Below are 13,354 nucleotides of genomic sequence, written 5' to 3' on the forward strand. Positions count from 1 at the left end.
ACTGGTAACCAAACAGAGCCTGACGAGGTCCATATATCGATGCAGCGGCTGAGATGTTTCATTGTTTGTGGTTCTGAAGGAAAAGTTAGAGTCACCAGAGTGAGCAAGGTTCACCCTCTGGGCACCATGAATGTCAGGACAAAAGTTCATGGTATTTCATCCTATAGTTGTTGTGAAATACCAGAGTGCTGCTCCGTTTCTTTTTTTAGGGTCGGTTGTTCAACATATCGAGAGAGTTTCTATTGTAACTGAGAGCTTTTTTTTATTGACTGAGTTTCCTCCATCCACACATGGAAGGTTGAAAATCAATGACAAAACTTTGGAAAATGCTCTTAAGTAAAACAATCTGCTGCCGTTTGAACTCCTCGGCCTTTGGAAGTCAAAATGTCCTCTTTCTAAAAAGCACAGCTCTGTAACTTCAGCAAGTGCATTAAAACGTTGGCTGGTCACCTGGTTTTCTTGCCTGCTTGTCCTCTAGAGGGAGGTCACAGCCAATTTAGCATCACCTGGGAACCTAACGAGCATGTGTTTGGGTAGTGGGAGGAAGCCGCAGTTTACTGTGTGGTGGCTATTAGCTGGGAGGCTAGGAAGCTAGGAAGTGCTACTCTTAGCTGGGAGGCTAGGAAGCTAGGACGTGCTACTCTTAGCTGGGAGGCTAGGAAGCTAGGAAGAGCTACTCTTAGCTGGGAGGCTAGGAAGCTAAGAAGAGCTACTCTTAGCTGGGAGGCTAGGAAGAGCTACTGTTAGCTGGGAGGCTAGGAAGCTAAGAGGAGCTAGTATTAGTTGTTCTCTGGTTCTTTGATGTGAAAAGCTGCCGACTGGAGTCTGACTAGAGCAACGTCGCAGGACAAACACCATCACACCGCTGTTGTGCGTTCTCAGAGCTGATGCTTCGCTCTTGTTGGTCGGTTTATCGTGTGTCGTTGTGTGCAGGTTGTGTGTTGGTTTTGTGCATGTTGTGTGTTGGTTGTGTGTTGGTTGTGTGCAGGTTGTGTGTTGGTTGAATGCAGGTTGTGTGCAGGTTGTGTGTTGGTTGTGTGCAGGTTTTGTGTTGGTTGTGTGTTGGTTGTGTGCAGGTTGTGTGCAGGTTGTGTGTTGGGTGTGTGTTGGTTGTGTGCAGGTTGTGTGTTGGTTGTGTGCAGGTTGTGTGTTAGTTGTGTGCAGGTTGTGTGTTGGTTGTGTGTTGGTTGTGTGCAGGTTGAATGCAGGTTGTGTGTTGGTTGTGTGTTGGTTGTGTGCAGGTCGTGTGTTGTGTGCAGGTTTGCAGGTTGTGTGCAGGTTGTGTGTCGGTTGTGTGTTGGTTGTGTGCATGTTGTGTGTTGGTTGTGTGCATGTTGTGTGTTGGTTGTGTGCAGGTTGTGTGTTGGTTGTTGGTTTTGTGCATGTTGTGTGTTGGTTGTGTGCTGGTTGTGTGTTGGGTGTGTGTTGGTTGTTGGTTTTGTGCATGTTGTGTGTTGGTTGTGTGCAGGTTGAATGCAGGTTGTGTGTTGGTTGTGTGTTGGTTGTGTGCAGGTCGTGTGTTGTGTGCAGGTTTGCAGGTTGTGTGCAGGTTGTGTGCAGGTTGTGTGTCGGTTGTGTGTTGGTTGTGTGCATGTTGTGTGTTGGTTGTGTGCATGTTGTGTGTTGGTTGTTGGTTTTGTGCATGTTGTGTGTTGGTTGTGTGCTGGTTGTGTGTTGGGTGTGTGTTGGTTGTTGGTTTTGTGCATGTTGTGTGTTGGTTGTGTGCAGGTTGTGTGTTGGTTGTGTGTTGGTTGTGTGCAGGTTGTGTGTTGGTTGTGTGTTGGTTGTGTGCAGGTTGTAGTTTGGTTGTGTGCAGGTTGTGTGCAGGTTGTGTGTCGGTTGTGTGTTGGTTGTGTGCAGGTTGTGTGTCGGTTGTGTGTTGGTTGTGTGCAGGTTGTGTGTCGGTTGTGTGTTGGTTGTGTGTTGGTTGTGTGTTGGTTGTGTGCAGGTTGTGTGTTGGTTGTGTGCAGGTTGTGTGTCGGTTGTGTGTTGGTTGTGTGCAGGTTGTGTGTCGGTTGTGTGTTGGTTGTGTGTTGGTTGTGTGTTGGTTGTGTGCAGGTTGTGTGTTGGTTGTGTGTTGGTTGTGTGCAGGTTAACTGTTAGTTCTCAGGTTCAGCTGTTTTCTGATGAAGTGTTTGCCGCTGACCTTTAAACAACTCCGTCCCATCATCCTCCATCCAAGAGACGCCTTCAGGGAGCAAAACACACACACACACACACACCCCACACACACACACCCACACACACACACACACACACACACACACACACAGGCACACACACACACACACACACACAGTTATAAAGAATGATGAACTACAGAGAATCATACAAACACAAATACTTATTCATGTAAACAGGGCGTCTGCTGTTTGAGAAATGTTCACACACACAAACGCTGATAACACACACACACAAACGCTGATAACACACACACACACACACACACACACACAGAGGCATCACTGTCTGAGGTTTGGTGGTAATGAGGCCTGTCATCTTTCCACGCAGCCTCTCTCCCTCCCTCTTTCTCTTTCTTTCTTTCGTTCTCTTTTCATTGATCCACTAACAGATCCCCAATATAACAACTAGCAGTCGCTGTGGGAGCTTCCCCGTGTTCCTCCTCCTCCTCCTCCTCCTCCTCCTGCTCCTCGACACACATCCCTCCGGACCATTTAAAAACCTACAACCGTTTTCTCTCCCTCTCTATCCTCCCCCGCCTCCCCCGTCTCCCCCGTCTCCCCCCCTCTCTCCTCCATCTCTGGGTTCAGACAGTCTTGTTATCTCGGCTGACAAACGGAGGTGCTGGACGTTTAAGGAGGCGCTAGTTTTGTCCGTCTGTCCGTCGTCTCACCTGGAAAAAAAAATAAAAACAACAGAAGACAGAAAATATAGACTCAGCTGAGACGTTTCAGAGAGGGAGGGGGGGCAGAGAATGACGTTTCTGAGTTTATTTCACATCTAAAACAAACTTAAGACTCACATCGTAGAACCTGTGGTTACGTCCTGGTGTTTAAAGTCTGGGTTTAAGACTAAGATTAAAAAGATGAAACAAATAATTTACCTTTAGTCCTTTAATCTATGGAAAAATAAACCAGAAAGACAAGGAAGTCAATTAATCAATTAATCCCTTCAAAACAAATGAATCCCATTCAAAGAGCTTCACGTTGTGATTGACAGAAATATATAAGACACAGAGACTGATGCACACTGTAAAATGTTAAAATAATAAGTTAAAAATAATGGAATAATAGTTCAAATGAGATCAGTATCAATATATATAGATATATAATTAAATATATATAAAATAAGACGACTTCCTGCTTCAATCAAGGACGATAAATCACCTCAGCAGAAACATTAAGACTAATGCTCATGTAAAAATATATAAAAAATCCAAATGAAATCACAGTTTTTGTTTCTGGTTTGAAAAGAAAACTTGAATTACCCCTAAAAAATGCACAAAACCCCGACACCAAAGAGGTTAAAGGTGGAAATTTAAGCTTTAGTTTAATGTCATTGTAGAAACAACATCTGTTCAACGACGATATTATTATCATCATCTACTAAATGTCTCTTTTAAATATCTAGACAGATGCACCAGTTTTTCTAAGTAAAAATATTTGTTGACGAGACTTTTGAGCTTCACAGTTGGTCATTAAAGACGTGAAATGAGCCAAACAGTTTATAGATAATAAAACTATTAATACTAATAATCTTTATTTCAAAACAACAACTTAACAAAGACATAAAAAAATACAATTTCAGAAACAGGAACCTAGAATGAAGATAATAAAAAAACAAGATATGATTAAAATAAAATACAACTGAAACTAGAAAAAGCTCTGAAATATTAACATGAGACTAAACTAATAATCACAAGACTTTTAAGCTTTTCAAACTTTTAAATTATTAAATGAAAGACTTTCCACATTTAAAGGAAATAAAATCTTTTTCTTCAGCGTTTGATGAAAAGAGTTTGATTTCTGAAACAGATAAAATGTGTAAAATTCAAGAACAAACCTGTGTGATGATTTAAAAATGTCCCACTTTGAAAACATCAGGTGTCAGTCTGTGAGAAGTGTTTTTATTTATCTCTGGTTAATTTGTGAGGAAAGCGTGCGGCCGTGAAATATTTGGTGGTTTTTCTGTCGACTTCCTGTCGTCCTCCGGAGGTTTCTGCTCCGCGCTGACCTTTGTGTTGGGAGATGTTTTCCTCCCCTGTGGATGTGTGTTCATCTCTTTCCATCTGTGTTGTAGAACAGACCAAAACAAATCACCCGCTGTAGTTCTCATTAGCAGCAGTTTTGTGTCAACGCTGAGAGATCAGCCGTCAGGTCTCTGCCTCCGTCTGCAGCTTCACCTTTTACCGGCGATAATTACACCGTTTAACGGCGCCGCCTCCCAAACATCGGCCTCACGCCCAAACCGGCTCAGAGACGCCGTGTGAATGTAAAACACGGCTCAGACTGTTTGCTGCTGCGCTCAGTGACGCCTGAACAGGTTTTACTTTGTGTTTGGAATCATTTTCTTCAGATTTGACACTAAAACCAAAGGACGTTTGTACGAGTCTGTAAAGATGGATGGAGGCGCTTTTCCTTAAAGTGAAGCCAAAGCGTGTGGAACACCCCCCGGTGGCTGACTGCAGTATTGCCTATATAAGCCCCGCCCATTCCCTGTTAGTGGGCGGGGCTTATGCCAAATTAAAACACTAAAATACACGACACATACTTTTTATTCAGGTACAGTTTCTGTCATTTTAGGTGGAAAGATTCCTCCCAGTGGACGGACAAAACTGAATTTTCTTTTTTTCTCAAAATTCTGACTTTAATCTCTGTCAGAATTCTGAGAAAAAAGTCAGAATTCATTCACTTTAACTACATTTTTTCGAATCCTCTTCTGTAATGCTTCACATTTATGTTCAAAAAATTACTGAACAATTCTCTGGCTTCTTTAAATAAGAAAAACAGAAGACGGACGTGGAACATCATTAAACCCTGAGCCATGAGATATTTAGTGCAATAGGCAAAGTAACATGGGACAAAACATCAGTACCGTAGTTACTAGTGTAATAAGTTGCCCCGCGGGCCCCAAATTTCAGCAGTGAGGCTATAGAAACAGGATGTGACGTAATGGCGGCCACCGGTTGCCATGCCAACCACTCAGAGACGCTGTCCTGTTTGACTGTGAGAGTTTTAAAATACGTTCAGGGTATAATCCAACATGTCCTTGTAACTGGTGGAGGTGGAGCAAAGCGTAGGATTAATTAAACAAAACGCAAGTGAGACTGGAGGAAGTGTGGGCGGGGCATCGATATTGTGGCTCCGCCCACGGAACATACTGATCAGACTATAGCTGTGTCCACAATTGCTCCCTAAATGCCATTTTATAGTGGTTTCAGAAGCTTTAGTGATCAAATTATATGACCTGCATAGGGGACTCAAAATTTCCCATAGAGCATTGCAAAAAGTAGTGACCATCCGATATCCCATCATGCATTGCATCTGTAGTGGCGCCGCCATTAATGAGACACATTTTGAAGTTTCGTCATGAAAATATTACATTTTTTTTAAACAGTTAAAAACCATCACACATTTGTTTAGAGAATCGTCACGTTTTAGTGTTGTGTAAATTATAATGGGATAATCAGTCAAAGTAGGAAGATGTTTGTCCAATGAGAGGAAGTGGAGACGTGTTGTCCACAGTCTTTATGGCCCTTAAACTTCATTACCCAGAGGCCTCTTTGTGACTTTATTCAGAACAAATCAGACATAAGAATTCAAACATCTCATATGATAATAATAATAAAACTCTTCATAGTTTCCAGATGTGAGCATCTGTAGGATGTCTGGGTTTTTATGATTGGCCACAATCTGGGTGGTTCGCCTGTTAAACCCTAGGGTCCTGGGATGTCATGGTTTGTCTAAAAAGACAAAAATAAATGTCCAAAAACATCAGCTACTTGTTCCTGGCCCCGGATACGTGAGACTTCAGTAACACTGAGTCTGATTAGTTAGTGATTAACTAAAATATCTTCTAGATTAGAGACTAGAAACCAACCTGATGGTAATTACATCATTCTGAACTCATCCATCAACCCCTGGACTAGACCTAGACCTGGACTAGACCTGGACTAGACCTAGACCTGGACCAGACCTGGACTAGACCTGGACCTGGACTAGACCTAGACCAAGAGTTTCTACAGATACCACAAAGCTCACATGTTCTCTGAAGGTTTTAGTAAAATAGAACCAGACCACTCTCTATTTCATTACAGGAGGTTTTATTTATCCTGAACATCATCTAATTATATCATTTTGCTCATTGTAGAATGTATAAAAGTCCTGATATTCCCTCTGGTGATCTTTGTTCATGTGACTCCTCAGAGAAACCAGTCACCAAGACGTCTCAGGTATCAGTACAAAGCTGACTTTCATTACTAGACGAGTGTATTAGGTTTAGAACCAGCTTTTATCTTTGGGACAGTTTTACGCCCCCTGGGTCGTACCATTAGTTTGGGATAAACCACATATATGGAAGTGTTGCATCTGGTGGTGTTTGTTCATGAATCACCAGGACAGTGACGTAGGCCGAGACCCCAGAATAAATGGACACTGATCATTTTGCAGTGGTGTATTTATTGTAGAAAATGCACAGATTTCTGATTGTAATGGAAAACAACAAAAAAAACTCTGATATGTTTTAAAATCTCCAAGTTCAGTGGCACAGGAAAACCTCCACATGATAAGATCACCAGACAATTTTACAAAAATAACATTACAAAGAGCAGATTAAACATTTTAACTAGACAGGACACAGTATTTTACATCTTTACTGACAGGACAGTAACAGTAGTAACGTTCATGTTCTTTGTGCTGTAGTTTTTGCAAACATGACATGGTGCATAATAATAACCAAAATGATAAAAATAGAACGACATTTGGCTACTGAGTTTTTTTTTTGCATATCTCTGTTTGTAACTATTTATTTGTTCGAAGTGCAAGAACATTTGGCAAATGAGGAACGATTTGGCAACGAGAGCTACAGTTTTTCCGTAAGTGCAAGTTTCATTTTTTTTTCCTCTGTCCGTTAGCACAGTGAAGCTGGTACAGACTGAACACAAACCGCCACCACTGCTCTGATGAAAACTCTGAATCCAGGATGAAATGTGTTTCTGCTGATATGAAACGGATCAATTCTTAAAAAATAGACAGTTTCCACCTGAGCACGGAGGAATATGACAGACGACTTCCTTTCAAACACAGTTAGCTTCGTAGGTTTAGCACCTGCACAGTGTCTGCTAGCTAGCTACCGTATGACTGATGATTTCTGAGAATAACTTAATAAAAAATATATGTGGCTTGTATTTTGTTTCTGCATACGGTAGAAAACGATCAGAAGCCGCAATTCCTTTTAGCAAGTTAAGTCAAACTGTGCAGCAACTGGACTCGTACTGTTTCATCCGAGTAGCATTAGCATGTTAGCATGCTTCCAATTAGCAGGTGTTGTTTACCACATTAGCTTCTACTTCTTCTTAATTACAGCCTAAATGACAAAATATGTTTGTGTTTGCTTAGTTAATTTCTGACTTAAATTATTATTTCTACAAACTTTATAACAAAGTTACCCTGAAAGTGTTTGGTTGGAAAGTGAAGTTTGGCTCTAAAAAACATTAAAAAGTGAGTCCAACATGCTAACATGCTACGTTAGTTATATTAACTGGCTAAAACTGTTAGAACTGTGACTCCTGATCGATCTCCAGAGTCTCCGGTGGCGTTCACCAGCCCTCCACCTCCACCACGAACGGCTCTTTAACCGGGATCCTGCCGCTGTTCACGATCACACACTCGGTGTAAGGCAGGTTCCTTTCGTTGGTGTCCTGGAGCTCGATGGTGTGAACCACAGCCTGCGACAGAACAAGGTTTGACTTTATTTATTTATTTCGATAGAAACTGATTATCTAATGCTTTCTTAATCTTATTCCCCTTAAGGATTTGTTTTGGATGTTGTTGCTGTAGTTTATATCTGTAGTTCACATGATCCACTTCCTGTATGGGCGGAGCCTCCGAATCTATTCAGGAAGTAAGTTCACCTGAATCAAGGATCCCTCATGAAGCTGTTTGGATGTTTAGTGACGTGTAAGTTTCAGCTCGTCTTGGTTTTAACTTGTAACGAATGTTGGATGAATTCACACAACGTTACACTAACAACAACTGACACAATCACATTATGAGTTTTTTATGAGTGTTTTATGTCTCACATTTTGGTGTAATTTTTGTGTCATTGAGGTGGTTTTGTGTATCTGTAGTTGCTTTTTATCTTTGTTGTTACAGCACTTTTTGCATTATTTTTGATCACATTCTGATGTATTTGTTCTAGTTTTACGTCTTTCAGGTTGTTTTTTGTGCTTTTGTTTATCTTTGTTGGTGATTTTTTCATGCTTTTCGTGATATTTTGGTGCTTTTGGTTGGTTTTGGTCATTCTGGTGTCATTGTTGTGGTTTTGTGTCTTTATAGTGTTCTTTTTTATATCTTTCTCTTATTTTACATGTTTTTGTGTGTTTTTTTTATAGTGTTTTACATCTCTGGTGTATTTGTTATAGGTTTATGTGTTTTTGGCTTCATTAGGTTGTTTGTATATCTCCTTGTTGTGGTTTAATTTGTTTTTTGGTGGCGTGTTAGTTAGTTTGGTGCATTTGGGTTAAATTTGTGTCTTTTTACGGTGTCTTTTTGTCATTTTAGGTGTTTAGAGTGTTTTTGCATTTTTTGTATTTACGTTTTCTTTATATTTGGGTTAGCGTTTTGATTTTCCGGTGCCATTTTAATTGTTTTGTATAATTTTGACTAAGCTCTGTCCGTACACGGCTCATAACCCACGATAAAACATTACTGATAACGGACACGTTTTCTTCAAACAGCCTCATGCAGCATCTTGATGGAAAGAGTCCTCGGTTCCACTCACCATCCCGTCCAGGACTTTGCCGAAGACCACGTGTTTGCCGTCCAGCCACGGAGCTTTGGCAGCCAGGACGAAGAACTGGGACCCGTTGGTGTCCGGACCAGCGTTCGCCATACTCACCTGGTACACAAACACACACAAACACACACAATCATGTCTTCACTTCACCTATCTGAGTAGTAGAGTTATGTCAGAGATCTTTAAGTCCAGTTTCCAGCTCTCAGAGCTCTGTCATGTTCTCCAGTGGGAGAATACAGGAATCAGATCATGTTAAACCTCACCCAGCCTGCTCCAAGATGCTTCAGTTTGAAGTTTTCATCTGCAAACGTTGTTCCGTAGATGCTGTGACCTGGAAGGAAAAAGGAAATCTTTAAGTTTCAGGAGTCGACCTAAAAAAACTACTTCACAGATTTTAAAATGTTAAATATATTTGTGGAGCATCCACCTCCTGTTCCGTCTCCAGTCGTGAAGTCTCCTCCCTGGATCATGAAATCTTTGATGACTCGGTGAAACTTGGTCCCTTTGTAGCCGTAACCTTTCTGCAGAGACACAGGTTAAAGTTTCCTGAATGCATCCACAGTGAAATAAACGGCATAACGTCTAGTGTTTTGTACATTTCTGTTGCGTTTGCACCCACCTCTCCGGTTGCCAGGGCGACAAAGTTGTTGACCGTGAGAGGGACGACGTCCCCGAAGAGACCGATGACGATGCGTCCGACCTCATGACCGGCCACCGTGATGTCGAAGAACACCTGAACACAAACACACACAGGAGAGAAATGCGACTCAATGCACGAGTGGAAGCTTTCTGCTAACGTTCGTTTAGTTTTATTAGAGTCCCCCATCACATACAGGTCTGCTAACATCAGTACCGGCCTACAGCTGGTCCCCCTGGTCCTCCAACGCCGCCATAAACTCCCCGACCCTCCAGGAAACTTTTCTCTTCTTTTAAACCGAGTTGACTCTATGTAGATGATCTCCTACTATCACCGCTTCATTTCACACAGACATGGTTGGACGCTGGACTCTCGTTCTTCTTCTTTTATTATGTGGAAGCTCCGACTGTAGCCGCCTCTAATACAGAAGAAGAAGAAGAATTCATCTTCTCTTCGGGTGTTTGATACCTTAAACTGACTGATTTATTACGGAATAAATAAACTTTTCTCTCTTTGCTTTAACTTATCACTTTTAGTTCAGCTCAGCTGTAGATTTTAAGGCAGTTTCCTCTCATACTTTATGCTGTGATACGAGCGTTTCCGGTAGTTTTTCACAAAATAAAAGCGGTATTTCTGAAATTTCCATACGTATTTCCATTGAAAGGTGTTTTAGAAATTCTTTTTGTGCAAACTTCACTTTGAAGAAGATCAAATGAACTGGTCACGTGACGGGAAATGCGTAAAAAAGTGTGTCCATTGCACTTGGTTTTAGTAAAAATGTTTCAGTGATATTATTATTTTCATTATTTATTGCGATTTTTGCTTTTTGGTATTTCTAGGGGGATGGAAACACAGTAGTTATATAATATTATATTAGTATTCATCGTTGACCCATTGAGACATTTCGCAGGTGCTGCTCTTACTTCATGAAAGACCGAAACCGAAAGCTAACTAAGCTCCTGGCTTCTTGTCCTCGGTCCTCTGGAGTGGCCGCACCACCACTGCATGAGTCCCCGATGTCCCAGCTCTCAACATGGTTATAAAATAAATAAATAATGTTTCTGAGTCTGGTGAATATCTGCGGCTTGTTTAATGGAGGACGGAGCCTGCGGACAGACGCACTGCGCATTAAGTGTCTCCTCAATGGACACGTGTACAGCTGTGTGTGTCTCTGTGTGTCTCAGTGTGTGTGTGTTGTCCCACATAATCTGTGAACACAGAGACAGAGTCCGGGCCTTTCTCTGCGCTTCCTGTTTTTAAAATATATCTTCCCATAATTATCCCGGTTCGTATCCGCTGCGGCGGCGCACACCGGGAAGCTTCCAGTGGCGCACGGGGAGCACAAGATGTGCAGAGGTTTAATGCAAATTATTGCGGCAAATCTCATCAACCAACCTTCTCCGTGACTTTCGGTCCTGTCCGTGACACCGCGCCGGACACTGAGTGCAGGGAGGCGGCGGAGAGGAAGAGCAGAGCGGCCGCGACCCTCCGGAGCTCCATCTTATTTTATTTAGGGCGACGGAAGAAACGGAGGCGCAGGAAATCACAGCGAGTCACAGCTGGGAGGCTGGCCGGGAAACAGCGCTCCAAACCCGGCGAGACATCACAAGACCACTCCCCCCTGTGGGCCGAGTCTGGGTCTAAGGCCCGCCTATGGGGGGGGGGGGGGGGGGGGGGGGGGAGGGGGAGGAAGAGGAAGTACGGGAGTAAGGAAACATGGAGAGAGGAAAACAGAGGAGAAGAAAGGAGGACAGGAGTGAGGAAGCTGGGGGGAGGAAAGGAGATAAGAGAGGAAATGAGGACAGAGGAGAGGAAGTAAGAGAAGTAAGGACATGGAGTAGAGAAAACAAGGACAGAGGAAAGGAAACCAGGGCAGGAAAAGAGAGGAATGGAAATAAGGATGAGAAAAGGAAATGGGGGAAGAAAGAAAATTAGGGGAGGAAGTAAGATAGGAAACGAGGACATAGAAGGGGAACAAGGATATAGGAGAGTTGAGGAAATAATGACAGAGTAGAGGAAACAAGGACAAAGGAGAGGAAGTATAGGAGGAAAGGAAATGAGGAAAGAGGATAGAGGAGAGGAAACAAGGACAGAGGAGAGGACGTATAGGAGGAAAGGAAATGAGGATAGAGGAGAGGAAATAAGGACAGAGGAGAGGAAGTATAGGAAGAAAGGAAATGAGGATAGAGGAGAGGAAACAAGGACAAAGGAGAGGATGTATAGGAGGAAAGGAAATGAGGATAGAGGAGAGGAAATAAGGACAAAGGAGAGGAAGTATAGGAGGAAAGGAAATTAGGATAGAGGAGAGGAAATAAGGACAGAGGAGAGGAAGTATAGGAGGAAAGGAAATGAGGATAGAGGAGAGTAAACAAGAACAGAGGAAAGGAAATGTGGAAGAGGAGGAAGAAAGGAAATGACGTATGAGGAGGAAGTGGGGGAAGAAATGAGAGGAAATGAGGACAGAGGAAAGGAAACAAGGAAGTGGGGGAATGGAGAGAAGGAAAGGAAGAAGAGGAAATGAGAAAGTAAGAGGAAACAAGGACATAGGAGTTGAGGAATGAGGACAAAGGAAGTAAACAAGTAGAGGAAATGAGAGGAGAAAGGAAGTGAGAGGAAACGAGGATGTAGGAAAAGAGGAGATGAAACAATGACAGAGGAAAGGAGGAAAGGAAGCAGGGGAAGAAATTAAATGAGAGGAAACAAGGAGGTAAGGAAGGAAAGGAGGACAGAGGAAAGGATGTGAGGATGAAACACTGAAAGTATAAAAACTGATCCTGTCTCAGAAGATTCAGATACATTTTTCCATCGTTGACAGATCGATAATCTTTGTTTTTAGCTTTAAACTGAAGGATAATGAAGTGACGCGGCTTTAAGAAGCAGGAGTAAAGCTGAGGAGGAGGAGGAGGAAGGAGGAAGGAGGAAGGAGGTCCCTGATGAATACACGTCTGTAGAGATGAATTATAACCGTCAGGCCGCCGTGACCTTAACAGCGCACAGCCGGCGTATCGGCCTCCTGTCAGCGCCGCCCGTCCATTCGTCTTTTCTGGCCTCCGCCCGCCGAATTAATTAAGCAGAAATGTAAACGTTTTAATTGAATGTCAAAGCGGAGCCTTAACAACATGCTGCTATGTAAATGAAACGCGCTCCAAGGTTACCGCTGAGCGGCACCCTGGAAAACAGACGCTATAATTGAATTACCGTCACTGGGGTCCTAACCGACCCCCCCGGTTATAGGCCTCGCTTGACCCGGAGGAGAAACGGACCCATTAAACGGACTCCTCAGACCCCCTCAGACCTCCTCAGACCCCCTAAAACCTCCTCAGACCTCCTCAAACCTCCTCAGAGCCCCTAAAACCTCCTCAGACCCCCTCAAGCCTCCTCAGACCTCCTCAGACCTCCTCAGACCTCCTCAGACCTCCTCATATCTCCTCAGACCTCCTCAGACCCCCTCAAGCCTCCTCAGCCCCCCTCAGACCTCCTCAAACCCCCTCAAACCCACTCAGACCTCCTCAGACCTCCTCAGACCCCCTCAAGCCTCCTCAGCCCCCCTCAAGCCTCCTCAGACCTCCTCAAACTTCCTCAGACCTCCTCATATCTCCTCAGACCTCCTCAGACCCCTTCAAACCCCCTCGAACCACCTCAGACCTCCTCAGACCTCCTCAGACCCCCTAAAACCTCCTCAGACCCCCTCAGACCTCCTCAGACCTCCTCAAACCTCCTCAGACCCCCTCAGACCTCCTC

At 43.3% G+C, this 13,354-nt stretch overlaps 2 protein-coding genes across 2 annotated transcripts; one reads left to right on the forward strand and one right to left on the reverse strand.

Annotated features, from left to right (window-relative positions):
* Positions 1 to 6,620: 6,620 nt before the first annotated feature.
* On the reverse strand, positions 6,621 to 11,222 carry LOC125012824 (peptidyl-prolyl cis-trans isomerase C). The gene is made up of 6 exons (XM_047592998.1): positions 11,009 to 11,222; positions 9,596 to 9,709; positions 9,404 to 9,497; positions 9,240 to 9,307; positions 8,962 to 9,078; positions 6,621 to 7,906 (listed from the first exon to the last, which is right to left on the reverse strand). The coding sequence occupies exons 1-6, from the start codon at positions 11,111 to 11,113 to the stop codon at positions 7,778 to 7,780; spliced, it is 627 nt and encodes a 208-aa protein (XP_047448954.1). The 5' UTR covers positions 11,114 to 11,222; the 3' UTR covers positions 6,621 to 7,777.
* A 107-nt stretch (positions 11,223 to 11,329) lies between these two features.
* LOC125012014 (gibberellin-regulated protein 14-like) lies at positions 11,330 to 13,285 on the forward strand. Its single transcript, XM_047591606.1, has 2 exons — positions 11,330 to 11,428; positions 12,977 to 13,285. The coding sequence occupies exons 1-2, from the start codon at positions 11,330 to 11,332 to the stop codon at positions 13,283 to 13,285; spliced, it is 408 nt and encodes a 135-aa protein (XP_047447562.1).
* The last annotated feature ends 69 nt before the right edge of the window (positions 13,286 to 13,354 follow it).

This window comes from Mugil cephalus, chromosome 8 (assembly GCF_022458985.1).
Source record: "Mugil cephalus isolate CIBA_MC_2020 chromosome 8, CIBA_Mcephalus_1.1, whole genome shotgun sequence".
Lineage (NCBI taxonomy): Eukaryota > Metazoa > Chordata > Actinopteri > Mugiliformes > Mugilidae > Mugil > Mugil cephalus.